This window comes from Poecilia reticulata, chromosome 8, assembly GCF_904066995.2.
Source record: "Poecilia reticulata chromosome 8, P_reticulata-male-v2, whole genome shotgun sequence".
NCBI classification, from domain to species: domain Eukaryota; kingdom Metazoa; phylum Chordata; class Actinopteri; order Cyprinodontiformes; family Poeciliidae; genus Poecilia; species Poecilia reticulata.
This window is the reverse complement of record NC_088837.1, coordinates 24,035,639-24,062,245: the sequence shown is the minus strand read 5'-3', so window position 1 is coordinate 24,062,245 and position 26,607 is coordinate 24,035,639. Positions and strand designations below refer to the sequence as shown.

The window sequence follows — 26,607 nt, the reverse complement described above, 5'->3', positions numbered from 1 at the left end:
GCACTGGTACTGAAATAAGTAGCTGCGAAGCATGTGGAAACATCTGACCTTATTTTAATACATTTTGGTAATTATCTAGTAGTTTACATTGATTTTGGTTCTTTCCTATGTATGTTTAGGTTATTTTTAGTGGTTTGTATCCATGTTATGTTGCTTTTATTTGCACCTTTTAACTACATTTATTTATTTATTTATTTTGGCATTTCGTAGTTTTTTTATTTATCTTGACGCTACATCATGACAGAAACAGCAAAGGGTCTTAAAAGGAATTATCTAATTTGACAATAATGTGGTGCACATGCAGAGAAGAATAAAATCCTGACTTATAATTTAAATACTTACAACTACATGATCTTTTTGTGCAGTCAAAGTTAGTGTAGTCAGATAGAAAACCATGATTTTAATCCTGTGGAAGGACACAGAGTGAATGAATTTAGACAGAAATTAGAAAAAAAAGCAAGTTAGCTCTAAAAAATATTGGCATCAGCGCTCCCATAAAAATAAAAGCTGACTTGACAGATGTAAAGCCTTGTGTGCTCTGCAGAAATCATGGCCTCAGCCTGCTGTTGTAAAATGGTGATAACACATTGTAAACGACCACTGGGAGCTGTAATCCAAAAATATCAGAGCTAGCCATCAAATATCTGAGTTTACTGCATGTGGACAGTGAGAATGTTTATTTTATGCTGCAGAGAAGCTTCAGAAAAGGCCGTTTTTGAGTCCTGATGCCATAACTTTGGAAAAGAAACACTAGATTCTTGGGTTTTTTGCTACTGGAGGTTTTCCTGCAACACTTTTCTACTCCACCACACTAAAAGGATAGCTTTCACTTCCTCGCATCCGGCTCTAAGTTCTCACACGCCGTATGATACTGAACCTGATACATACAGTCAGACTAAAATCGGTTTGTTTCGTCAAGGTTTGTAGATCAGGAAAGTTGGTACCTGAAAAATATAGAGAAGCTTCTATCCACTCATCATTGGCACGAAGGGCTTATGAGGTTTGGTGTTTGGATTATCTGCCTAAACAGTTTATTTTTATGTTTTAAACAGTGCTGTCCCCAAGGGGGGGAACAGGGGCCCCACTTTGGGGTTGCCCCTGCAAACCAGAGATGATTAGAGATTAAGTTAGAAAAAATTAGACATTGTTTTAAGTCTGAAAGGTGTAATTTTATCTTAAATATTTAGAAGAAGTAAAAAGGTTCTAAAATTTGGCAATCTGAGCTTTAGTTCCCATGAATAACCATCTTTTTTTTCCTGCCCTTCCTTTTTTCTCCTCCTCTTCCTCCCTTTCCATTCTTCCTGCTGTGGCGATCAAAGCATGCAGTGCTGTGTGATCAGGGCCAGGCAGGAAGAGATGCGGCTGAGAACATTCAGAGCGAACACGGTGGCGTTTTCTCACTGTCCGGCTTTCTGTCGCCTGCGGCGCTGCAGTGTTGCATAACCTCACATCAAACCTAACGTTGCCCTTTCTGTGACCTCATTGGACTAAACGCTCAGACAGAGACGCAGGTGCAAATTAGCTATAAAAATACATTATTCACAGCAAGAAGAAAACTATAAATCATGAAGAGACAGAAAAAAAATGGAAGAAAGTGCAAGAGTGAAGATGCAAAACAAACCATTGTGGTTGTGACATGTGGTGTTGGCAGCATTATACTGTGGGGAAAGTTAACGGGAGGGTGGACAGAGTGCGAAAAGAAAGAAGTTAATCCACGAAGAAAATCTTTCAGAGGAAAAGACTTGAGACCAGGGTGATGGTTCTCCTTCCACTAAACTTACAGTCAGCGATAAAACAGAATAGAAAGCTTTGCATGAATTATATGTTTTTCTCAGATTACATATAACTATGTTTTAATTTTTTTTTTTTTTTTTACTTTTTCAGTATTTTCACTCTGCATTGAATCAAATGAACCAAACTTATTGAAAAAATTGTTCCCCTCCTCGCCTGTGGGGGCGCTGCACCAAGAACCACTGAAGGAAACGACTGAAAACCCTCTGAAGAAAACACTGAGCGCAACTTCCTTCTTCACAAAATGTTAACAAAATTGGAGGGCCGTCAGATTTGTTGTTGGCAAAAGACTACAAGTCATTTCTCCCGCTAGCACTAGGCTAATGTATTTGTTTGGTTGTATTTACCCAGAATGCCCTGTGCTGTAGTCCACTTCCTGCTTTTGGAGCGGTCTCCGATCTGCTTGGCGTTCAGATATGCATTCAAACCGTACCAGAGTTCACTTCAACCGAACCGAACTCAGGTTTGCAGGCGGAGCAGAGTGTGATTGCACATTCACACCTCCCCAAAAGAACCGAACTTTCTAGAAAACAAACTGTTTATTTAAAGCGAACTAAACATGACTGATGTGAATGCACCCAACAAAGGAGTCAAGCTTCAGTTTTCTGTTTCTCACGGTGTAACATTTATACTTAGACTAAACCAAAGTCACTACAGAGCCTGCTGGACTGATCTGGAAATAAAATTCAACTCAAAATATCTCAATTTATGTGCAAATGAACCCAATATCTGTTCCCTGTCCATCCAGTGAGTTTACACGAGCATGAAAAGTTGAGTCAAGATAATCTGAAGCCTTTAAATCCAGCTTTGAAAAGAGGACAGCTATTTAAAAAGAGAGAGAGATAAAGAGGAATTAAAATAGAGCTCACACACAGCTCTGCTGGACGTGTGAAGGAGAACGAGCGAAGCACTCTGCCCCCTGGTGGCGCGGATGGAGCAGCGCAGGGATGCTGCTGCTGCTGCTGCTGCCTCCATCAGCTCAGGGAACGCTGTGTCCATGAACGGGGCTGGAATACTGATGCAGGGCTGCAGGAGCTGCAGTGGGGAAAGAAGAGCCTGGACTCACTGATGTCTGCAGCAGAGAAGATCTGGTTCACCTGGGAGACGTGTGTGAAGTTACACAGTGAAAAACAAAACAAACAGCAAGATTTTGGTTTATTTAGCTTGTTATAGAGGATGTTCAAGTAGCGTACCCAAAAATTATACTCAAGTAGGAGTAGCACTGCTTCAACATATTTTTACTCAAGTAGCTGACCAAGAAATTACTTGAGGAAGACTAAAAAAGTATTTAGAAGAAAGTCTGCTCAAGTACTGAGTAATCAAATTATCATTTAATATTTAAAATGTATATAATCAGACAGACCAAAATATAAAGTTAAGTGGACATTTTGGCATTTTAGGGGCCAAAATGACAATAATTCATATAAGCAACAAAAAATAACAAAATCAGTCAAAATAAATGTTTCCAAATCAGTTTCTGTCAATAAAAAACTGACTAAACTTTAACAGAAACTGCAGGTGTGTCTGTCTGCGAATGTTTAGCTAAAACATGTTTGTTTTTCACTCAGTGGGTAGAAAATCCAGAAATTCAGAGTAGCAATACTTCAAAATAATATTACTCAAGTAAAAGTAAAAAGTAGAGCATAATAAAAATCCTCTTAAAAGTAATTTTTTTCAAAAACGTTCCTCTAGTAAATGTAACTAGTTACTGCCCAACTCTGCATTTATAAATGTTATTGTTAGAAACTAAATATTAAATTTACTAACATAGCTTCCAGTTAATATTCCAGCTAAATGATCGTTTTATTTCTGATCGGTCTCCGTTTACGGCCTCTGAGCTCATGCATGTCTTCATTTTTCAGATTGTGGTCGAAAGGTTTCGTTTTGTCTCGTTGTTCCTGGTTTTCCGTTTGTGCTGCAGTCAGCTGCGATGAAAGCAGCCGCCGTTGCAGAACTGATGGACAGCAGCTTCAGCAACCATCGCATGTTTTCCGTGTCCTTGAGCTGTGACGCTTTCATTCAGCTGACGGCGGCGGACGGTAATTAAGCCAGAACTCCAGCCCTCCACTTCAGCAGGTAATGAGGAGGCCCCTGAGGGCCACTTAGGTGTCCGGCTGAAAAAGCCTCTCTGGAACTTTGCTGCATAATATTCAGCGCTCTTTGCAGAAATCTGGATTTACTGGGAGGATTTTCAAGGTCCCGCTCACCTCACATAAAGCCTTCAGCAGAGGCAGCTGAAGGACGACGACTCGTTAAAGGATTAAAGGCGACCTACTGAGCAGAAGTCACATTTTGCACATTTTTTATGTTTTCATTTTGGCTTCAGCTGCTTTAAAAACAGACCAGCTGCTTAAAATAACACCCAGATATTTTCTAGTAATAAGTTAATCGGAAAATAAGCTGTCTGTACAGTCACAAATACAGAGTATGGTCGTTACCTAGCAACCCCAGCAGAGTCCTGCCAGTTACCTAGCAACCCCAGCAGAGTTCCAACAAGTTTGGTAAGCTGGTTTTACTGCTCTATGCGCTGAACAATGGCTTCTGGAAAAGACACACGTTTTGTTTTTGACTTTGGGAAACTCATAAAATTTAAAAGAAATTTCTTGAAAATTTCTGAAGTTAACCTCTAAATTTTCTGTAGTTTTTTGGGAAAAATTCAACCCTTTTTTTTATCTACAATGACCCGATTACACTGTCGTATTTGGGTAATGTCTATGTTTAGATTAAGCTAAATCTGGGTTTAGAAAAGGGAACAGAAGTCAGAAATTGTCCTAACACAGAAACAATCTTTGCGTGTGTGTGTGTGCGTGTGTGTGTGGCCCTGCAGAGGGACCTCCAGTCCAGAGCCGTGGTAGCAGCTGTTGTTAGTGGGACGGCAGCCAGGTAACGAGGGGACATGCTGGGCCAGCAGAGCGGAGGGCCAGGACTCTGATTCGTGTGGATCAGGGTGTGAGTGAGCGCTCTGCATGCACACACGCATGTCAGCGTGCTTCCTGGCACCGCGGACGTCCGGCTGGCACGGCGGCAGCGGCCGGGGAAGTGGCTGTGCGTCTGACAGGAGGGGACGACTTCAGACTCAGGACCGTTATCACACATGATCCAGCTCCTGCTCCAACAGAGAGGGGCAGGAAGAGGCGGTGTTGTGTGTTTTCCAGCCATATAATGGCATTTTATAGCACAATCAAGTAACTACCCCTGCCAGCATTTCTAGGTGGGCCCCATATGGGCAAAAGGAGGGCAGACAACATGGGTCCCATATGGGTTTGTATGCGGTTTCCATGGTGGCCCCACATGGGTTTGCCCCTACATGGGCAAACTCATATGGGACCCATGTTGTCTGCCCTCCTTTTCCCCATATAGGGCCCACCTTCAAGTTGTAATATATAAAAAAAAAATTTCCTGATTTAACACCTTGTAATTGGGCCTCTGTTTCTTTAAGAAGCTTTGCCTTCAAGAAGTCATGAAAACATGGTTCCTATTAACCGTTTAATGATTTTTCCTAAAACGATCTCAGCTGATTCACAGCTAATTGCTGCTGGCTAGTCTGAAGGAGCTGACCACCAAGTCCACCCAGGGGTTTTAGCTGAATGTTTTCCATGGAGATGAAAGGATTTCTCCAAAAAGCTTTGAAAGATTCAAAACAATACTCCAGGTGTGTTTTTGATTAGGGAATAACATTCACATGAGGGAAAGATGAAAAATGTTAATTTTACCTAACAGTGTCCCTTTAAAGTTTGCACTTTACATACTTTCCTTATGTATTATTCTTTAAATGAAAAAATATATTTTAAACTTGTACATTTTGAAATGTTTGGAACTCTAATGATGAGAAACGGTCTAGTAAGAATTTCCTTAATGCATTTATCATTTTGTTCTGCTGGATGTTTAGCCTCCTGCCAGACAATAATCTACCTTTACGGCCGTCTAAACATGTCACACACGGCAGGAAGCTCCACAGGTCAATCGGGTGTCCTGCAGATGAAACTGGACGTGAACCTCCCTCTCTGCAGCGCAGCATTAGTATGCGAGGTCCGTTCATGAACACAGCGTTCCAGCAGCAGCAGCGTTGCAGTTCTCACATCGCGCCACCAGAGGGCGGTGTTTCACACGACATCTAGGAGCTGGAATGACTTTACTAATTCTGACACAAAACACGAAAAGTTTAGTTTAATTTAACGGAGTTTTTTTAATAAAAAAAACTTTTGTAACTAAACTACAGGGGTGTGTTTCAGGCACGTGCAGAGGGAGGGCTGGGGGGCTTGAGCACCTGCCTCTTTTGTTCCTTGCCCCCAAGTGCCCTTTTGGTCAAATTTTTTATTTTATTTTTTATTTTTTGTATTATTATTTCCTAAGCCCTCTTCTGACACATAAAAACATGTACTAAAATTATTTGTTTTTTCTTGTGTTTATTTGTACAACATAATAAGCCCTCCGGTCACCTCGTTACCTTTGACCTTTTGCCCGTGACGCATGACGCAGTTGCCTCTCGCGCAGTGCGACAGGGCGGCTAACTGGAGCTCAACGTAGCGAACGTTCCAGATTACAGAACAGTTTTTGGTGAATTATAAAAAACGTTTTTGGTAAATAAAGTGGAGTAACTTGCTGCTTGTCAGATGATGGAAAACGTTGAAGTATCGTTTCTGCTTCAGCTCGGAGTCGCGGTTTAAGCAGAGAGGTAATGAAATACAACAGACACTGACAGGCCTCTGCGTCTGTCTTTCTCTGAAGAACTACTGAGGGGAGGAGACAGCCAGGTGAGGAGAAACTGTTCTTATCTATCGATTCACTATTTCTATCATACAGACATTAGGCTGTTGTTGATGTGCTATTAGCTAGCTGCTAGCTAACGACTTTGCTAGCAAAGCTAGATAACTAAAAAGCTTATTCCCTGTATTGTTAATGATATCAGTCATTCTTCAGTATCGCTTATACAATAGGGGAACATCGCCCGTCCAAAACCGATCAACTCTAAAATGGATCTTCTAATTTCCTTTGCTGCATAATGTACATTTAATTTATTCTAGCGTTAGATAAATGTATCTTAAAGGAGAATAAAAGTCCAACAAGGATATTCATTTAGAATTAAAAATAACTCACCCTGAATTACCATGATAGATATAATGTATGTAGTGAAAGTGTCATTAATGAAGGGGGAAAAACTCAATCCAGACTTCATGTCTGGTTCACAGAGTATGAAGTTAAAATTTTTCCCCCCCAATTATTCAATGGAGAGAAAAAAACGAACCTCAGTTAAGTAAAATAAAGCTGTAATCAAAACTTTTGGAATTGTAATGATTTCTTTTTTTAAAAAGTAAAACGTTTTGTTTAAAAAAACTTTTAAAATCAACTCATGTTTGTCTCGTGAACTTAAAAAGTTATTTGCCAAACATAAACATTTATTTGCACATCAGAAATCTTTTGCCCACGACGTCATGTGAGAATCACAAACAAAAACTTAGAATAGAAAGAAAAGATTTATGACAAGTGCAAATAAGTTTGTTTTGCAAATAATTGTTTCACTTCATGAGACAAAAATGTGGGATTTTAATTTTAAAACAAGTTTTTTTAAGCAAAACTCAGCAGGCTTTTCTCATGGTGACATGCATTAACAATTAAATTTAAATGTATTTTTTTCTGCAGTTCCACATTAAAGTTTGATGCAGCTCTGCTTTCCTGAATGGATCATCTTGTTTTCCACGGCAAGTTCAGCAAACGGGCAGCTCTCTTATAGATTACAGTCACTAAAAGGTTGCATTGTGCCATTGTTTATATTTTTATTAGTAATTCAGTAAAGACAAAATATGTCTGGTGGTCCAGCTCTGATTTACATATCTTGCTAAATTGCGGGTTTGAATATTGCAACACTTTCCTATAACAAAACAGACCTGCAGAAAGAAATTACTAATAAAATATCTTTCGTAGGCATAATGTTATGCTCTAAATGGAGATGTTTGTTAGCTTTGATTGTAGATCTCACAATTTTGTAGTTTATCATTGTTTATTAAACTCTGAAAGCTGTGAGGCTGTTAATATTCTGTCCTAAAATCCGGTTAGATGTGCCCTTTTTTTTTTTTTGAGCAACTGCCCCTTTAGTATCTGCACGACCCTGTCCACACACACACACACACACACACACACACACAGAGAATTTATACAGACCAATTAACCTGACAGGCTTTTTTTTTTACTGTGGGAGGAAGCCGGAGCACCCGGAGAGAACCCACGCATGCAAACTCCATGCAGAAATACACCGGCCTGGGAATTGAACCCATGACCTTCTTGCTGCAATGCAGCAGCTCTTTCTACTGCACCGCTGTGCAGTCCCTTAAGTTGTAACCCTTTTTGTTTGAATTGATCAAAAAAATTGGGCAAATTAGATTTATATAATAACAGGTCACCAGTCTGTCTCTGGGCAACACAGAGACAGTCTGGACAAATGTCCACACACACACACACACACTGAGAATTTATACAGACCAATTAATGTGACAGGCTTTTTCTTTTACTGTGGGAGGAAGCCGGAGCACCCGGAGAGAACCCACGCATGCAAACTCCATGCAGAAATACACCGGCCCAGGATTTGAACCCATGACCTTCTTGCTGCAATGCAGCAGCTTTTTCTACTGCATCACTGTGCAGCCCCTAACAATTTAACCCTTTGTGTTTGAATTGACCAAAATATTGTGCAAATGAGAAAAACATAACAAGTCGCTACATAACAGGTCGCCAGTCTGTCTCAGGGGAAACAGTAAACACCAACATACATTTGTATTATGGATGGGATAAAAATAAGAAAATTATCTATAGGGACTTGAAAGTCTTGCCTATAGAGGTCCAGAAACGTTTGATGAGGTTGGGTTTCTTGGCTTTTTTTACTATTTTTTCTTTACAAATAGAAATTAATGCCTCATCTACCACTGAGTTGTTTAAGCCCAACAGTAAGAAAATGTCTTTTCTTGAGCAGCCTATCTTTTTGGTGACTTCTCTCAGAATGTCTTTGCTGAGACTGTCCAGTTTACTTTGAATAATCTTCAGTTCTTGCTCCTTGACCTCGGCCCAGATTTTCTCAGACAACCTCTCTGTGATTTTTTGGAGGTGTTTGTACTTGCAGGTTATCCTAGATTTTGTTAGGGCCTTGGTAACGATGGTATTAACAAGCAGCATGATGGATGACTGCTGCTCCTCCTTTTCTGCGTCTGAGCTCACTGGCAGCGGTTCCTCAAGCTCTGTGGTAACCACTGACTCCAGCTCTGCATCAACTAACTGTCTCCCTTTTGAGAGGGTTGATTCCTCTGAGAGATGCTGCTCAGTGGAAACAACGTTTTCCACTGATGAAACTCTTGTTTCTTTATGTCCTGGTGCTGGTGAAACTCCCTCGCATTGATCTTTTCCGTCATTTTGAAGGTGGTTCTTCATTTTGACTCCAGCTGCTTCGTTCTGTTGTTGTGCTATAGGAAGAGGCACAACAGAAGCCTCTTCATCTCTGGACCCTGGGTTTTCAGCTGGTGCCTCTTCCGATAGCACAACAGAAGCCTCTTCATCTCTGGACCCTCGGTTTTCAGCTGGTGGAAGAGCATCCAATGAATCATCTGAGATCTCTAAACTGGGATCTGAAAACTCCTGAGAAATAAATTCCTCCACCATCTTTAGATCTGATTCCCTCTCATTAGTGGTCTTTGAAAGTTCCTCCAAAATGAATTCCTCCACCATCTTTAGATCTGATTCCCTCTCATTAGTGGTCTTTGAAAGTTCCTCCAAAATGAATTCATCCACCATCTTCAAGTCCGATTCCTGATTTTCAGAAACAAGATTTCTGTCACACGTCTCATCCGTTGCCTCCTCAGAGTCTAATTTCTCAGGGCTTGGAAATTTCTCCACAGCTTGGACATTACCAACATCAGAGCCGGCACCTGGGTGGTCGTTTCTCCGTTGCAGGTATTCAGCAAATTCTGGTTCTGTCTCAATATTTTCTTCAAGGTAAATCAGTAGTAATTCCTCTATCAGCTGGAGTGCATGTGGAAAGATGGAATCCACGGCCTCCGACCAAGACAAGTGGCAGACCACAGAAGTATCAGGATCGTGCGTGGAGCAGACAGAGCTCAACGATTCTTTGACATATTTAATGAATAACTCATTGAAAATGTCAAAGCTCATGGGATGAATCTTCCCTGTAATCGAAAAGATGTCTGAAAATGATGTTAGCAGCGCATTGCCCAAGATCGTGTCCACATCTTGGGATCTGATGTCCTGTTCAGGGATATTGCAGAGAATAAAAGTGTAACATTTATCCAGTAACTTCAACAGCAGATCCTTCAAGCTGGACTTTGTGTCACAATCAGGTTTCCCCATGGCCAAATCCTTTATCTGATCCAATGAAAAGGACAAAAGAAACTCTTCCATCATCGGTGTGATCATATTCCCGGTTAAAGCCGGTAATCCAAGAGGCTTTGGATTCTTTAAGTGGCTCATAGCTTCTTGGATTTGTAACTGAAGGTAAAGCAAATTTTGTTTAAATCGCAAACTATCTCAGTCTCTCACCAAACTTCAACTGTCTCTCACAAAGAAAGTGGCAGAAGGAAAGACAAAATACTCAGAAAACTCTGTGATGTCATAAAGGACCAGATTCCATCCAAGAACGTTGCGTCACCTCAGCAACCGTTGCTAGGTGTCACCAGCTGTGTGCAGCTCAGAGAAATAAAGTCTAATTTAAAGGGGGAAAAGTGAAAGTTTACATGTTTTAGAGGCTCTGAGGCTGAGAAGGACTCCGCCACTCACTGAATACTTCCACTCTTTCCATGATGTAGTGCGAAAAAAAGATTTAAGTGCTTGACTGAGACAGGACTGACACACAGCAGCAGTAAACACAAGCAGCATTGTTTTCAGATTACTTCAATAACCGAACTTACTACAAACGATCCAGAAAATGGATCATTTGCGCAGCCGCGGCACCGCGATTCTGCGCAAATGCGGCCGCAAAGTCTTTTATCAGGCGGGTTTTTCCTCACAATGCGGCTGTGATTGGTGGAGGGGGGAAAGTCTTTTAGGTTTTAGGATCTGATCTAACAAAAAAAGAGAGATCAGGATAATGAAAACGCATCTGGTGGATCATCTATTGAAAAAGTCACAAACTTACATTTTTGTTATTTCATCTGAAAATGTCCTGCAGTGCCGCAGTTTAACCACTTGATGGCACTGCAGGTTCGTTTGTCACCTGGTTTGTTACAAGCGAAATACATTCTTCTGTGATTTTTTTTTTCTTTTTTAAATCAGCTTTTTTTAAAAAAAATAATTAAATGAACTCATAATTGAAACATTAAATAAGCACTAGTTTTTTATTCATTTATTGAGAAAAAACATTTCTGGTAATTAATTACTTTTTGTTTAATTTTCCTTTATCGTTATTGAACAAAATGTGATTTGTTTACATATTTTTTCTACTTTGGAGTAATTCTATTAAAGATCTGGTTTATTAACTCCGTCTTATAAACTTAAACAGAACCAAAACCAGGTGAGCAAAGAGACATTCAACTTAAATATTTGCATTTAAATGTGTTTTTATTCAGAATAAGCAGTAAATCATCAATTCAGTCATTTATTCAGAATTTATTCAGAAACATGAGTAGTTCCTGTCAACAAAAAAACAAAAGATTTCAGTTGTTGGTGAATATTAACATAATCTGAAACGTGACTATATTCCAACTGGCAGGACTGAAGTTTGGCGCCATCTGGTGGTGATGTATTCAATCACAGTGGGATGCGCTAGGATTCTGTCGAGCCATGGTTTCTTTCTTCTTCCAGGATTTTGTGAAAATCTTCTAAAAATTGTGACATCTGAGTTCTTTCAGGCCGTCCTCTAGGATTTTCAGCCTGTCCTGTACAGTTTTAATGGGGGGAAAGATGGCGTCCGGTTTCGGGATTATGCTTTTGTCGATGCACTGCTCACAATATTCTCCATAGAATCCAGTGGGACATCGACAAACATATTCGTTTGAATCCAGAAGTCTGTTGATATGGCATAGATAATCTGTGCAGGTGGGCAACTTCCTGGAGAAATGTATGGAAATCCTTACACATCCCACCTGATGCAGAGGCATCGGCGCCTCTGCAAAGTCCTCATTGTAGGTGACATGTGTTGCCTTGGCATATTCAGTGAATTCGGGATATGCGGCTCCATAGCCTTCCACACATTGGTCTATTTTGATTTCTGTGCAGCATTTATTGCTGAAACATGTTTCTGTAGTTTCCCTAATATATGTTTCATTTGACAGATTAGCAGTGTGAGGCTCACAAGCAAATTGATTTCTCCCGCTTCAATCTCAGTTGCATCAAACACAACATGATTGTTTTTGTCTGCCTTGTTGTTACCATCACCAGTCAGTTATATCAGTGATACTTACTGTCCAGAAATGTTTTCGGTAAATTTTTGGCTAAAACATGTTTTTCATTCAGTGGGTATAAAATACAGAAATGTTACTCCAGAGTATAAATACTTCTTAGGAGAATTACCTCAACGTAAAAAAGCAAAGCGTAGTAAAAATACTTCTAAAAGTACAATATTTCAAAAAAACATTTCTCAAATGTAATTGAGCAAATTAAACTAATTACTACCCAGCTCTGGTCATCTCATCAAATGTAGAAAATATCTTGTTTCAGCTATAAACGTTTTCCAATTTTAAGATTTTAATCAAACGATAAAGCAGTTTGAATATCAAACTTTCTAAAACAAACTCGTTTTGCTTCTTCCTCCATCAAACCGGTTCATTTAGGTTTCTGATGTAGATTAAAGCTGGAGTATTAAAATGTTTTACATTCAGATACTTCCTGTAAATGCATACATAGTGTAATAATTTTTAAATTGGGAGCCTCTAACTGCTCTCTGCCTTCAGGAAATCATCACATGGCTTCTCTACTAAACCTTTAACATTTTTCCCAGCGTTTCTGAGAAGTTGCTCCTCCAATGAGTTCAGATGATTTAGTCCCACCAGGTGTTTGCCAATTGCTGGCTAGTTTGAAGGAGCTGAGTGGGGGAGGAGCTACACGTCAAAGGCGGAGCTAAGTCCAACCATTCAGTCAAGCAGATGTTAAAGGTAAATCCTGCTCAAATCTTTTATTGTTTTGATTCTGTTTTCTTAAGATTTAATTTTATAACGTAAAGCGTAAGAATTTGTCACACAACAGTGCCCTTTCATGACGTTTCAGGGCAGTTTTTCTTAAGCAAAAAAAATAAATCAAGTTGTTTTTCTTTCGTTTTTGATTAGGGAATAACATTCACATGATGGAAAGATGAAAAAAGTTTATTTTACCTAACAGTGTCCCTTTAAAGTTTGCACTTTACATACTTTCCTTATGTATTATTCTTTAAATGAAAAAATATATTTTAAACTTGTACATTTTGAAATGTTTGGAACTCTAATGATGAGAAACGGTCTAGTAAGAATTTCCTTAATGCATTTATCATTTTGTTCTGCTGGATGTTTAGCCTCCTGCCAGACAATAATCTACCTTTACGGCCGTCTAAACATGTCACACACGGCAGGAAGCTCCACAGGTCAATCGGGTGTCCTGCAGATGAAACTGGACGTGAACCTCCCTCTCTGCAGCGCAGCATTAGTATGCGAGGTCCGTTCATGAACACAGCGTTCCAGCAGCAGCAGCGTTGCAGTTCTCACATCGCGCCACCAGAGGGCGGTGTTTCACACGACATCTAGGAGCTGGAATGACTTTACTAATTCTGACACAAAACACGAAAAGTTTAGTTTAATTTAACGGAGTTTTTTTAATAAAAAAAACTTTTGTAACTAAACTACAGGGGTGTGTTTCAGGCAGTGGTGGGAAGTAACGAAGTACAAGTACTTCGTTACTGTACTTAAGTACAGTTTTCGTGTATCTGTACTTTACTTAAGTAGATTTAATAATGGGGACTTTCTACTTTTACTTCACTACATTTTACAGTAAGTATCTGTACTTTCTACTTCACTACATTTCTACAAAAGTGTCGCGTTACTCGTTACATCCAAGTCGCGTTGCTCTTTTCTTCCGTTAAAATGTGAAGTTCAGGGATTTAAGGTGGCGCCGTAAAATCCAAGCAATAACGTGACTTAGTGTCTGTTGTCACCCATCGGCTCCACCTTTACTCGCACTCGGAGCTCCAGACATGCGCAGTGGTTTCCTCTGAGCGGGAGGAGATGTTTGTCTATAATATAATAGCGCTGCATAAATTGATATGGCGACATGTAAAATCAGCAGCGCTTCGCTTTCACAGACGGTGGGACTTCGTCCAACTTTTAGCGTCACTTGGAAGGAAAGCTTAAAGAAAGGTAAGATCTGTGCTAGCAAAGCTAGCTGTACTGAGACACATGTTGCATCTGATGAAAAAGGTTGTCACTCATGCGCTGAATTATTGTGTGGAGGTGTTGACTGAGGTGTCGCATATATGGGACAACGCTGTGACCAAAGTCTGCAATATTGTGATATGACATTCAGGAACGATCTGATTCTTCTGGACGGATCCTAAGGACTGAAGCCTCACTGAGAGCCGTTCATATATATATATATATATATATATATATATATATATATATATATATATATATATATATATATATATATATATATATATATATATATATAGGGGCTGCACAGTGCCGCAGTTGGTAGAGCTGTTGCCTTGCAGCAAGAAGGTTCTGGGTTCGATTCCCGGCCTGGGGTCTTTCTGCATGGAGTTTGCATGTTCTCCCTGTGCATGGTGGGTTTTCTCCGGGTACTCCGGTTTCCTCCCACAGTCCAAAAACATGACTGTCAGGTTAATTGGCCTCTCCAAATTGCCCCTAAGTGTGAATGTGTGTGTGTGCATGGTTGTGTGTCCTGTGTGTCTCTGTGTTGCCCTGCGACAGACTGGCGACCTGTCCAGGGTGTACCCCGCCTCTCGCCCGAAACGTTGGCTGGAGATAGGCACCAGCACCCCTCCCGACCCCACTGAGGGAAAAAGGGTGCAAGAAAATGGATGGATGGATGGATAGATATATATATATATATATATAGACATTCATTTAATCGCTGAATAAGTAAAAGTTGAACGTATGAACACAGAGCATGCTCATTGCTCATTGATTGATTTCGTCTCCTGTCATGGTGGCAAACATCTGCTTAGTTACTTGTTGCGCCGTTGGACAGTGTTCATAGTTGAACGTTATTTACCGTTAATTGCGATGTTTCAGTTGTGGTTTCTGACATATGCAATATGGGCAACCGCCCAGGGCGTTATTTTTCTAGGAATAGCAGGAGACCTCTGCGGATTGTAGCACAGCGATGAAAGCAAAACAGAATGAAGTGAGTTTTAATTGATACTGGTTAAATATATTTCAGCTCTAAGTATTTAATATCTAGGTGTTTTTTATGGGAATGTGGATCTTTCAGATCAATCTGAAAACCAATTTTGATAGGTAAACTTAATGTTATTGTGTCATTTAGCGCGGGGCGCTGGTCTTGGTCTTGGGTTCGGTGGTCTTGAGTACAACTCTGCTACATGGCTCCTTGGTTGCATGTCCTCCACCTCGCCCGCACCTTCTTTACATCCCCTTTCAGTTAGATTTCTTTCTAAATAAATGTGACTAATGAAGTTTATGCTATGTTAGGACAGGAGACAAAATGTTTCCATCCCTGAAATTATGATGCATAGAATCACATATCTAAGTCTAAACTGTTACAGAGAATAAACAAAATAAAAACATGTTTAATCTGTGGTAGTGTTAATTAAAATGGCACATTTCTGATGTATTAAAATTAAATACGATCGGTACACTTAATGATATTAGCGATTAGGTAATGCATTCAGCGAGTACTTTTACTTTTAATACTTAAGTATTTTTAAAAGCCAGGACTTTTTTACTTTTACTTAAGTAAAATGTTAATGTGGTACTTTGACTTTTACTTAAGTACATTTTTGACTGTGTATTTGTACTTTTACTTAAGTAAATTTTTTGAGTACTTTCTCCACCACTGGTTTCAGGCACGTGCAGAGGGAGGGCTGGGGGGCGGGGGGGGCTTGAGCACCTGCCTCTTTTGTTCCTTGCCCCCAAGTGCCCTTTTGGTCAAATTTTTATTTTATTTTTTATTTTTGTATTATTATTTCCTAAGCCCTCTTCTGACACATAATAACATGTACTAAAATTATTTGTTTTTTGTTGTGTTTTTTTGTACAACATAATAAGCCCTCCGGTCACCTTGTTACCTTTGACCTTTTGCCCGTGACGCATGACGCAGTTGCCTCTCGCGCAGTGCGACAGGGCGGCTAACTGGAGCTCAACGTAGCGAACGTTCCAGATTACAGAACAGTTTTTGGTGAATTATAAAAAAACGTTTTTGGTGAATAAAGTGGAGTAACTTGCTGCTTGTCAGATGATGGAAAACGTTGAAGTATCGTTTCTGCTTCAGCTCGGAGTCGCGGTTTAAGCAGAGAGGTAATGAAATACAACAGACACTGACAGGCCTCTGCGTCTGTCTTTCTCTGAAGAACTACTGAGGGGAGGAGACAGCCAGGTGAGGAGAAACTGTTCTTATCTATCGATTCACTATTTCTATCATACAGACATTAGGCTGTTGTTGATGTGCTATTAGCTAGCTGCTAGCTAACGACTTTGCTAGCAAAGCTAGATAACTAAAAAGCTTATTCCCTGTATTGTTAATGATATCAGTCATTCTTCAGTATCGCTTATACAATAGGGGAACATCGCCCGTCCAAAACCGATCAACTCTAAAATGGATCTTCTAATTTCCTTTGCTGCATAATGTACATTTAATTTATTCTAGCGTTAGATAAATGTATCTTAAAGGAGAATAAAAGTCCAACAAGGATATTCATTTAGAATTAAAAATAACTCACCCTGAATTACCATGATAGATATAATGTATGTAACAATCAATCAAGCTGCTCCTGTCCAATTAAAGTGTCATTAATGAAGGGGGAAAAACTCAATCCAGACTTCATGTCTGGTTCACAGAGTATGAAGTTAAAATTTTTCCCCCCCAATTATTCAATGGAGAGAAAAAAACAAACCTCAGTTAAGTAAAATAAAGCTGTAATCAAAACTTTTGGAATTGTAATGATTTCTTTTTTTAAAAAGTAAAACGTTTTGTTTAAAAAAACTTTTAAAATCAACTCATGTTTGTCTCGTGAACTTAAAAAGTTATTTGCCAAACATAAACATTTATTTGCACATCAGAAATCTTTTGCCCACGACGTCATGTGAGAATCACAAACAAAAACTTAGAATAGAAAGAAAAGATTTATGACAAGTGCAAATAAGTTTGTTTTGCAAATAATTGTTTCACTTCATGAGACAAAAATGTGGGATTTTAATTTTAAAACAAGTTTTTTTAAGCAAAACTCAGCAGGCTTTTCTCATGGTGACATGCATTAACAATTAAATTTAAATGTATTTTTTTCTGCAGTTCCACATTAACGTTTGATGCAGCTCTGCTTTCCTGAATGGATCATCTTCATCTCCACTGCAAGTTCAGCAAACGGGCAGCTCTTTTATAGATTACAGTCACTAAAAGGTTGCATTGTGCCATTGTTTATATTTTTATTAGTAATTCTGTAAAGACAAAATATGTCTGGTGGTCCAGCTCTGATTTACATATCTTGCTAAATTGCGTGTTTGAATATTGCAACACTTTCCTATAACAAAACAGACCTGCAGAAAGAAATTACTAATAAAATATCTTTCGTAGGCATAATGTTATGCTCTAAATGGAGATGTTTGTTAGCTTTGATTGTAGATCTCACAATTTTGTAGTTTATCATTGTTTATTAAACTCTGAAAGCTGTGAGGCTGTTAATATTCTGTCCTAAAATCCGGTTAGATGTGCCCTTTTTTTTTTTTTGAGCAACTGCCCCTTTAGTCTCTGCACGACCCTGTCCACACACACACACACACACACACACACACACACACACACACACACAGAGAATTTATACAGACCAATTAACCTGACAGGCTTTTTTTTTTACTGTGGGAGGAAGCCGGAGCACCCGGAGAGAACCCACGCATGCAAACTCCATGCAGAAATACACCGGCCCAGGATTTGAACCCATGACCTTCTTGCTGCAATGCAGCAGCTCTTTCTACTGCATCACTGTGCAGCCCCTAACAATTGAACCCTTTTTGTTTGAATTGACCAAAAAATTGGGCAAATTAGATTTATATAATAACAGGTCACCAGTCTGTCTCTGGGCAACACAGAGACAGTCTGGACAAATGTCCACACACACACTGAGAATTTATACAGACCAATTAACCTGACAGGCTTTTTTTTTTTTACTGTGGGAGGAAGCCGGAGTACCCGGAGAGAACCCACGCATGAAACTCAGGACCTTCTTGCTGCAAGACAACTGTGCCACTGTGCAGCCCCTAACAATTGAACCCTTTGTGTTTGAATTGACCAAAATATTGTGCAAATGAGAAAAACATAACAAGTCGCTACATAACAGGTCGCCAGTCTGTCTCAGGGGAAACAGTAAACACCAACATACATTTGTATTATGGATGGGATAAAAATAAGAAAATTATCTATAGGGACTTGAAAGTCTTGCCTATAGAGGTCCAGAAACGTTTGATGAGGTTGGGTTTCTTGGCTTTTTTTACTATTTTTTCTTTACAAATAGAAATTAATGTCTCATCTACCACTGAGTTGTTTAAGCCCAACAGTAAGAAAATGTCTTTTCTTGAGCAGCCTATCTTTTTGGTGACTTCTCTCAGAATGTCTTTGCTGAGACTGTCCAGTTTACTTTGAATAATCTTCAGTTCTTGCTCCTTGACCTCGGCCCAGATTTTCTCAGACAACCTCTCTGTGATTTTTTGGAGGTGTTTGTACTTGCAGGTTATCCTAGATTTTGTTAGGGCCTTGGTAATGATGGTATTAACTAGCAGCATGATGGATGACTGCTGCTCCTCCTTTTCTGAGCTCACTGGCAGCGGTTCCTCAAGCTCTGTGGTAACCACTGACTCCAGCTCTGCATCAACTAACTGTCTCCCTTTTGAGAGGGTTGATTCCTCTGAGAGATGCTGCTCAGTGGAAACAACGTTTTCTACTGATGAAACTCTTGTTTCTTTATGTCCTGGTGCTGGTGAAACTCCCTCGCATTGATCTTTTCCGTCATTTTGAAGGTGGTTCTTCATTTTGACTCCAGCTGCTTCGTTCTGTTGTTGTGCTATGGGAAGAGGCACAAGAGAAACCTCTTCATCTCTGGACCCTGGGTTTTCAGTTGGCGCCTCTTCCGATAGCACAACAGAAGTCTCTTCATCTCTGGACCCTGGGTTTTCAGCTGGTGCCTCTTCCGATAGCACAACAGAAGCCTCTTCATCTCTGGACCCTGGGTTTTCAGCTGGTGCCTCTTCCGATAGCACAACAGAAGCCTCTTCATCTCTGGACCCTCGGTTTTCAGCTGGTGGAAGAGCATCCAATGTATCATCTGAGATCTCTAAACTGGGATCTGAAAACTCCTGAGAAATAAATTCCTCCACCATCTTTAGATCTGATTCCCTCTCATTAGTGGTCTTTGAAAGTTCCTCCAAAATGAATTCCTCCACCATCTTTAGATCTGATTCCCTCTCATTAGTGGTCTTTGAAAGTTCCTCCAAAATGAATTCATCCACCATCTTCAAGTCCGATTCCTGATTTTCAGAAACAAGATTTCTGTCACACGTCTCATCCGTTGCCTCCTCAGAGTCTAATTTCTCAGGGCTTGGAAATTTCTCCACAGCTTGGACATTACCAACATCAGAGCCGGCACCTGGGTGGTCGTTTCTCCGTTGCAGGTATTCAGCAAATTCTGGTTCTGTCTCAATATTTTCTTCAAGGTAAATCAGTAGTAATTCCTCTATCAGCTGGAGTGCATGTGGAAAGATGGAATCCACGGCCTCCGACCAAGACAAGTGGCAGACCACAGAAGTATCAGGATCGTGCGTGGAGAAGACAGAGCTCAACGATTCTTTGACATATTTAATGAATAACTCATTGAAAATGTCAAAGCTCATGGGATGAATCTTCCCTGTAATCGAAAAGATGTCTGAAAATGATGTTAGCAGCGCATTGCCCAAGATCGTGTCCACATCTTGGGATCTGATGTCCTGTTCAGGGATATTGCAGAGAATAAAAGTGTAACATTTATCCAGTAACTTCAACAGCAGATCCTTCAAGCTGGACTTTGTGTCACAATCAGGTTTCCCCATGGCCAAATCCTTTATCTGATCCAATGAAAAGGACAAAAGAAACTCTTCCATCATCGGTGTGATCATATTCCCGGTTAAAGCCGGTAATGCAAGAGGCTTTGGATTCTTTAAGTGGCTCATAGCTTCTTGGATTTGTAACTGAAGGTAAAGCAAATTTTGTTTAAATCGCAAACTATCTCAGTCTCTCACCAAACTTCAACTGTCTCTCACAAAGAAAGTGGCAGAAGGAAAGACAAAATACTCAGAAAACTCTGTGATGTCATAAAGGACCAGATTCCATCCAAGAACGTTGCGTCAGCTCAGCAACCGTTGCTAGGTGTCACCAGCTGTGTGCAGCTCAGAGAAATAAAGTCTAATTTAAAGGGGGAAAAGTGAAAGTTTACATGTTTTAGAGGCTCTGAGGCTGAGAAGGACTCCGCCACTCACTGAATACTTCCACTCTTTCCATGATGTAGCGCGAAAAAAAGATTTAAGTGCTTGACTGAGACAAGACTGACACACAGCAGCAGTAAACACAAGCAGGATTGTTTTCAGATTACTTCAATAACCGAACTTACTACAAACGATCCAGAAAATGGATCATTTGCGCAGCCGCGGCACCACGATTCTGCGCAAATGCGGCCGCAAAGTGTCTTTTATCAGGCGGGTTTTTCCTCACAATGCGGCTGTGATTGGTGGAGGGGGGAAAGTCTTTTAGGTTTTAGGATCTGATCTAACAAAAAAAGAGAGATCAGGATAATGAAAACGCATCTGGTGGATCATCTATTGAAAAAGTCTCAAACTTACATTTTTATTTCATCTGAAAATGTCCTGCAGTGCTGCAGTTTAACCACTTGATGGCACTGCAGGTTCGTTTGTCACCTGGTTTGTTACAAGCGAAATACATTCTTCTGTGATTTTTTTTCTTTTTTAAATCAGCATTTTTAAAAAATAATTTAATGAACTCATAATTGAAACATTAAATAAGCACTAGTTTGTTGTTCATTTATTGAGTAAACATTTCTTGTAATTTATTTTTTGTTTAATTTTCCTTTGTTATTATTGAACAAAATGTGATTTGTTTACATATTTTTTCTACTCTGGAGTAATTCTATTAAAAATCTGGTTTATTAACTCCGTCTTCTAAACTTAAACAGAACCAAAACCAGGTATGGCATAGATAATCTGTGCAGGTGGGCAACTTCCTGGAGAAATGTATGGAAATCCTTACACATCCCACCTGATGCAGAGGCATCGGCGCCTCTGCAAAGTCCTCATTGTAGGTGACATGTGTTGCCTTGGCATATTCAGTGAATTCGGGATATGCGGCTCCATAGCGTTCCACACATTGGTCTATTTTGATTTCTGTGCAGCATTTATTGCTGAAACATGTTTCTGTAGTTTCCCTAATATGTTTCATTTGACAGATTAGCAGTGTGAGGCTCACAAGCAAATTGATTTCTCCCGCTGTAATCTCAGTTGCATCAAACACAACATGATTGTTTTTGTCTGCCTTGTTGTTACCATCACCAGTCAGTTATATCAGTGATACTTACTGTCCAGAAATGTTTTCGGTAAATTTTTGGCTAAAACATGTTTTTCATTCAGTGGGTATAAAATACAGAAATGTTACTCAAGAGTATAAATACTTCTTAGGAGAATAACCTCAACGTAAAAAAGCAAAGCGTAGTAAAAATACTTCTAAAAGTACAATATTTCAAAAAAAAATTCTCAAATGTAATTGAGCAAATTAAACTAATTACTACCCAGCTCTGGTCATCTCATCAAATGTATAAAAATATCTTGTTTCAGCTATAAACGTTTTCCAATTTTAAGATTTTAATCAAACGATAAAGCAGTTTGAATATCAAACTTCCTAAACCAAACTCGTTTTGCTTCTTCCTCCATCAAACCGGTTCATTTAGGTTCCTGATGTAGATTAAAGCTGGAGTATTAAAATGTTTTACATTCAGATACTTCCTGTAAATGCATACATGGTGTAATAATTTTTAAATTGGGAGCCTCTAACTGCTCTCTGCCTTCAGGAAATCATCACATGGCTTCTCTACTAAACCTTTAACAATTTTCCCAGCGTTTCTGAGAAGTCGCTCCTCCAATGAGTTCAGATGATTTAGTCCCACCAGGTGTTTGCCAATTGCTGGCTAGTTTGAAGGAGCTGAGTGGGGGAGGAGCTACACGTCAAAGGCGGAGCTAAGTCCAACCATTCAGTCAGGCAGATGTTAAAGGTAAATCCTGCTCAAATCTTTTGTTTTGATTTCTTTGATTCTGTTTTCTTAAGATTTAATTTTATAACGTAAAGCGTAAGAATTTGTCACACAACACTGCCCTTTCATGACGTTTCAGGGCAGTTTTTCTTAAGCAAAAAAAATAAATCAAGTTGTTTTTCTTTCCAGATCTTTATTAAACTCTGCAGAAAAGCAGTGTCATTTTGCGTCGACACAGCAGACGTTAAACCGTCTCCTCCTTGGCGATGCGGTCCTTCTTCAGTGGCCCCTGTGGAAAACAGAAAACAAACCCGGTCAGTTTCACGTCGACAAAACAGAACCCGGTCTGGGCTCGGAGCGGGCCGTGTTCCCAGAGAGTGAACAGGGAGCCAGCACAAGCGGGACCGGCTCCCCTGCCTCACTGGAGGTCACTGTGGCACTGGAATGGAACCCAGAGTTCACACTGGAGGCTGAACCAGGTTACGAACAGTGCAGAGCGAAGTTCACAGAGGGCGGCGCGCTTCTCACCATGAAGCTCTTCTTCTCCTCCACCGTCTGGAAGCGGCCGTGGCCGAACTTGGAGGTGGTGTCGATGAACTTGAGGTCGATCTTCTCCAGAGCGCGGCGGCTGGTCTGCACCAGCAGAGACTGAGTAAGAAGAGAACGGGTTTTAGTTTCATCAGCTCAAATTTAAGACCTTTTTAAGACCATCATGAATCAAGTTTTACACTTGTTGCACAAAAGAACAAGCTTTTTTTGCAGTTTCTAGTTATTTTAAAATAAAATTGTGTCTTTATTCAGCTTTGTAATAAAATATTACTATGAACTATGTAAAAGTTTGATGAAAAAATTACATCCTCAAAATCCAAAGATTTGGAAAAACCTGGTCGCATAAAAGAAAAATTAAAAACAAAACTTTTCCTCCTCACCTTGCGCAGAGTCAGCACCCTCTTCTTGGTTCCTACGACGCAGCCCTTCACCATGACGAAGTCGTTGGTCACGTCTCCATAGTGAACAAACCCGCCCTGAAACCAGAACACAAACCGACTGAGAAACTTCAGTTTCAGACCTTCTGACCAGAGGAAGGCGAGTCTCTTACCAGGGGATTGATGCTCTTGTTGGTCAGATCGTACTCTGTGGAGGCGTTGTTCTTCACCAGCTTCCCGTCCTTGGTGTGGTAGCCCTGGCCTATCTTGTAGATCTTCTTGTTGATCTCTGTTCGGTGGTGGTAGCCCTTCTGACCGGCGCGGGCGACCGAGAACGCCACGCGGGCCGGATGCCAGGCGCCGATGCAGGCAACCTTACGCAGGCCGCGATGCGTTTTGCGGGGGAGCTTCTTGGTGTGCCAGCGGCTGGTGACGCCTTTGTAGCCGTGACCCTTGGTGACACCGATGACGTCGATCATCTCGTCCTGGGTGAAGACGGTGCTGACCCCCACTGCCTGCTCCAGCTTCTCGCGGGCCCAGTCAACCTTGTCGGAGATGGTGCCGCCGTTCAGCTGCACCTCCATCAGGTGGGACTTCTTCTGCCTCAGAGGCAGCAGGCGCATCTGCACAGAAATGTAAGGCGTTAGCATGAACTTCCTGTAGCGCAGACGACGCGGTTTAACGCTGCGTCGTCTCAGAAGGAAGGCAGCATGGAAGATCTCCTCACAAGAATCGGGCGCCATGCCTGACGCGGTTTCCGTGGTCTCATCACAGACAGGGAAGGGATTTTCTTTCAGAGTATTTACGTATATATTACTGGATTGGACGAAATGTAAACTTGCGCCGTTGCTAAGCAAAAATTATACAATTACACCAAGAATATGAAAAACTGAACACATGAACAAGTCATTAAGACCTACGACTTCCTGTCGCCGTCTTTGTTGTTTCTGCCAGTAGTAATATCTTGATCATGTGACTATTGTAATGAAAACGAATGTTTCCATTTTAGTTTCACAAAATAAATTTACTTCAATCTGGCTGAAAAATCACCTCAGTGTGAAAACATCCTAGCTAAAATAATTATTTTTTAATTATTTCAAATTGCGCAACTTTATCATTAATGGAAAAGCAACTTGTGCACCAGCTGCAGCGGCTAACCGGCGCTGTCCAACCCAGTAATATACAGAGCTATGTTTCCTGGAGACCAACCTGTGTGTGGACGATGACTCTGATGACCTGGCAGTACTTCTTCATGGCAGCAAAGTCTTTCTCCAGCTGCTTCTTGCCATCCTCGTCCTGCCATTTCTTGCAGTACTTGGTGAAGGCCTTCTTCTTGGATTTGTACCTGAGATTACAGCAGAGGTTGGCGCCGGCCCCTCATGACCCCTGCAGGGGTCAGCGGAGGAGCACGGTGCACAGCTGCCAAGCCGGATCAGACCGGGCTGGACCAACGTTTCGGCTCATGGCTCGGTTTCTAAGCAGCACTTTCCACCGGCCAGCGGAGCCCGGCGCTCATCGGGGCGCGCTGCACCCGAGCGGAGCTACCGTAGGATCGCCGCCAACGTTAAGACTTGCTCAACTTTGTCTCCACTGGTGACCAACATCTGCTTCAAACAAAGATGGCCGACTACGGACAGCACTCACCAGTTCTTGTAGAAGCGGCGTTTGCATTCGTCGCTCATGTGCTCGGCGAAGATGGTCTTGAAAGAGCGCAGGCCGCGGGGCGTGTTGACGTAGCCGATGACCCCGACTACGATCATGGGCGGAGTCTCCACGATGGTCACGGCCTCCACCACTTCCTTCTTGTTGACCTCTGCGTTGAAATAAAAACGTATTATGCTCATCTCTTAACACAGACTTCCATATGTAACCACTCTGAATAGATCGGCTGCGCTCAGGACTCGACATTCAGCAAGGGGGATGAACCCATTCTGTCCGCCCGTCGAGAGTCTCATCACAGGCAGAACTCTGGCGCTTTTAAACTCAATGAGAAATATTTAATCTAAAAACAAAAAATTAAGGTTTCTGCAACAAATGCTTCCATAAAAAAAAAAACATTTCACTGATCAAAAAACAGAACTGAATCTGCTGGGTGACAAATGTCACAAAAATCATTGCAATATTAAGATTAATTCTCTCAATTTTTAAGTTTTGTTAAGTATTCATCCAACAAACCTCATTTAAAAATACCAGAAAAGAAAACCTCTGGTCATCAAGTCATAATTTAACAGTTGATTAAAGAACTTAAACTATAACCGATCATAAGTGATAATTCACCAATAATTCAATATAAAAGTAGTGAAATGGTCGTTTTATTGTAGCATTCAGCTGGAAACCGTCACCAGTTTCAAGCGTCTTATTTATGCCTTTCATGATTTAGTGCCATTAGGAGTAACGATGCTTACTTGAACCGGGTCTGTCCACCTCCCGGACGATGTGCGTCATGCCGGCCTTGTAGCCCAGGAAGGCCGTCAGGTGAACCGGCTTGCTGGGGTCATCCTTCGGGAAGCTCTTGGCCTTACCGCGGTGACGGCGACTCCTTTTGCGGGGCAGAAAGCCCAGGGATCCGTGTCGCGGAGCCGAAAACTTACGGTGGGACTGTTGAGTAAAGGATAATTAGTTTAGAAATTGTTAACATTATATGCCTACATTTATTGAAGTGGTGCGGAAAGCGGCTTTTAGCATGCTATTAGCCATTAGCCTACATGCAACTAGTTTGAATTAACATCACAGCTTTCTATTCTTGACACACAAAAATGTTGTTTTCATTTATAAAATTAATTAAGCTAAATGCTTAGGGGCATCATTTGTTATAAGCGTAACCTTTCAGCCTGGTTCATAAGGCCATGTTGGATCCAGAGCCTGCGGACTATCTACACATGCGCTCCAAAAAGTTGAAAATTTCTACTAAAACTATAAGAAATGTATGCAAAAATAAAATCAAACACCAACATAAAGGTACTCTAGATGTTCTTATGTGTGGAACTATGAGTGATGGATAAGATTAGTAATGGATTGATCAATGAACAACAATCAAAGCAAACCTTCTCACCATTTTGTCTCCCGTCCGATTGAAAGAGGCCTGAAACGAGGAAAACTGCTAATATATAGCTCAGGAGCTATCGCGAGAATCTGCGTGACTATTTTCTAAATACGTTATGACTCTTCAAAACACTTTCTACATGTAGCCACTTGGTGTCGCTGTTCTATTTGACAACAAAAATATCAGTTGTTCACTTTATCAGATAGAAACTTTATTTCAGACTCAAGATCCAAACAAAACAAAAAGAAAAGATTAAGAAACAGCCAAACACATACATATCCACAACCTTCTGAAAAAAAAATTTAATTAAACATTTACATATATATTTTTTTAAAGCATTCTAGTTGCACTTTTATTTGCTGTTGCTTATCCTGAGTAAACAAGATTTTTTCTTGACTTGGTTTAATGAA

At 40.6% G+C, this 26,607-nt stretch overlaps 1 protein-coding gene and 2 non-coding genes across 3 annotated transcripts; all 3 read right to left on the bottom strand.

The window, feature by feature from the left end:
• Nucleotides 1-22,401: 22,401 nt before the first annotated feature.
• Nucleotides 22,402-26,291, bottom strand: rpl3 (ribosomal protein L3). Its single transcript, XM_008416443.3, has 8 exons — nt 26,207-26,291; nt 25,560-25,752; nt 24,799-24,967; nt 24,364-24,499; nt 23,328-23,777; nt 23,158-23,253; nt 22,757-22,876; nt 22,402-22,517 (listed from the first exon to the last, which is right to left on the bottom strand). The coding sequence occupies exons 1-8, from the start codon at nt 26,207-26,209 to the stop codon at nt 22,473-22,475; spliced, it is 1,212 nt and encodes a 403-aa protein (XP_008414665.1). The 5' UTR covers nt 26,210-26,291; the 3' UTR covers nt 22,402-22,472.
• Nucleotides 22,591-22,723, bottom strand: LOC145552700 (small nucleolar RNA SNORA54). Its single transcript, XR_014088831.1, has one exon. It is a non-coding gene; the product is annotated as a small nucleolar RNA SNORA54 (small nucleolar RNA).
• LOC145552703 (small nucleolar RNA U83B) lies at nt 23,842-23,934 on the bottom strand. The gene has a single exon (XR_014088834.1). It is a non-coding gene; the product is annotated as a small nucleolar RNA U83B (small nucleolar RNA).
• Nucleotides 26,292-26,607: the final 316 nt, after the last annotated feature.

Bases quoted from the DNA above. Each gene is read 5' to 3' on its own strand.
- rpl3 (XM_008416443.3), bottom strand. The intron at 24,500-24,798 runs GTGAGTGCTGTC...CTGTAATCTCAG, and splicing joins CGCCGCTTCTACAAGAACTG to GTACAAATCCAAGAAGAAGG. The intron at 23,254-23,327 runs GTAAGAGACTCG...TTCTGGTTTCAG, and splicing joins ACAAGAGCATCAATCCCCTG to GGCGGGTTTGTTCACTATGG.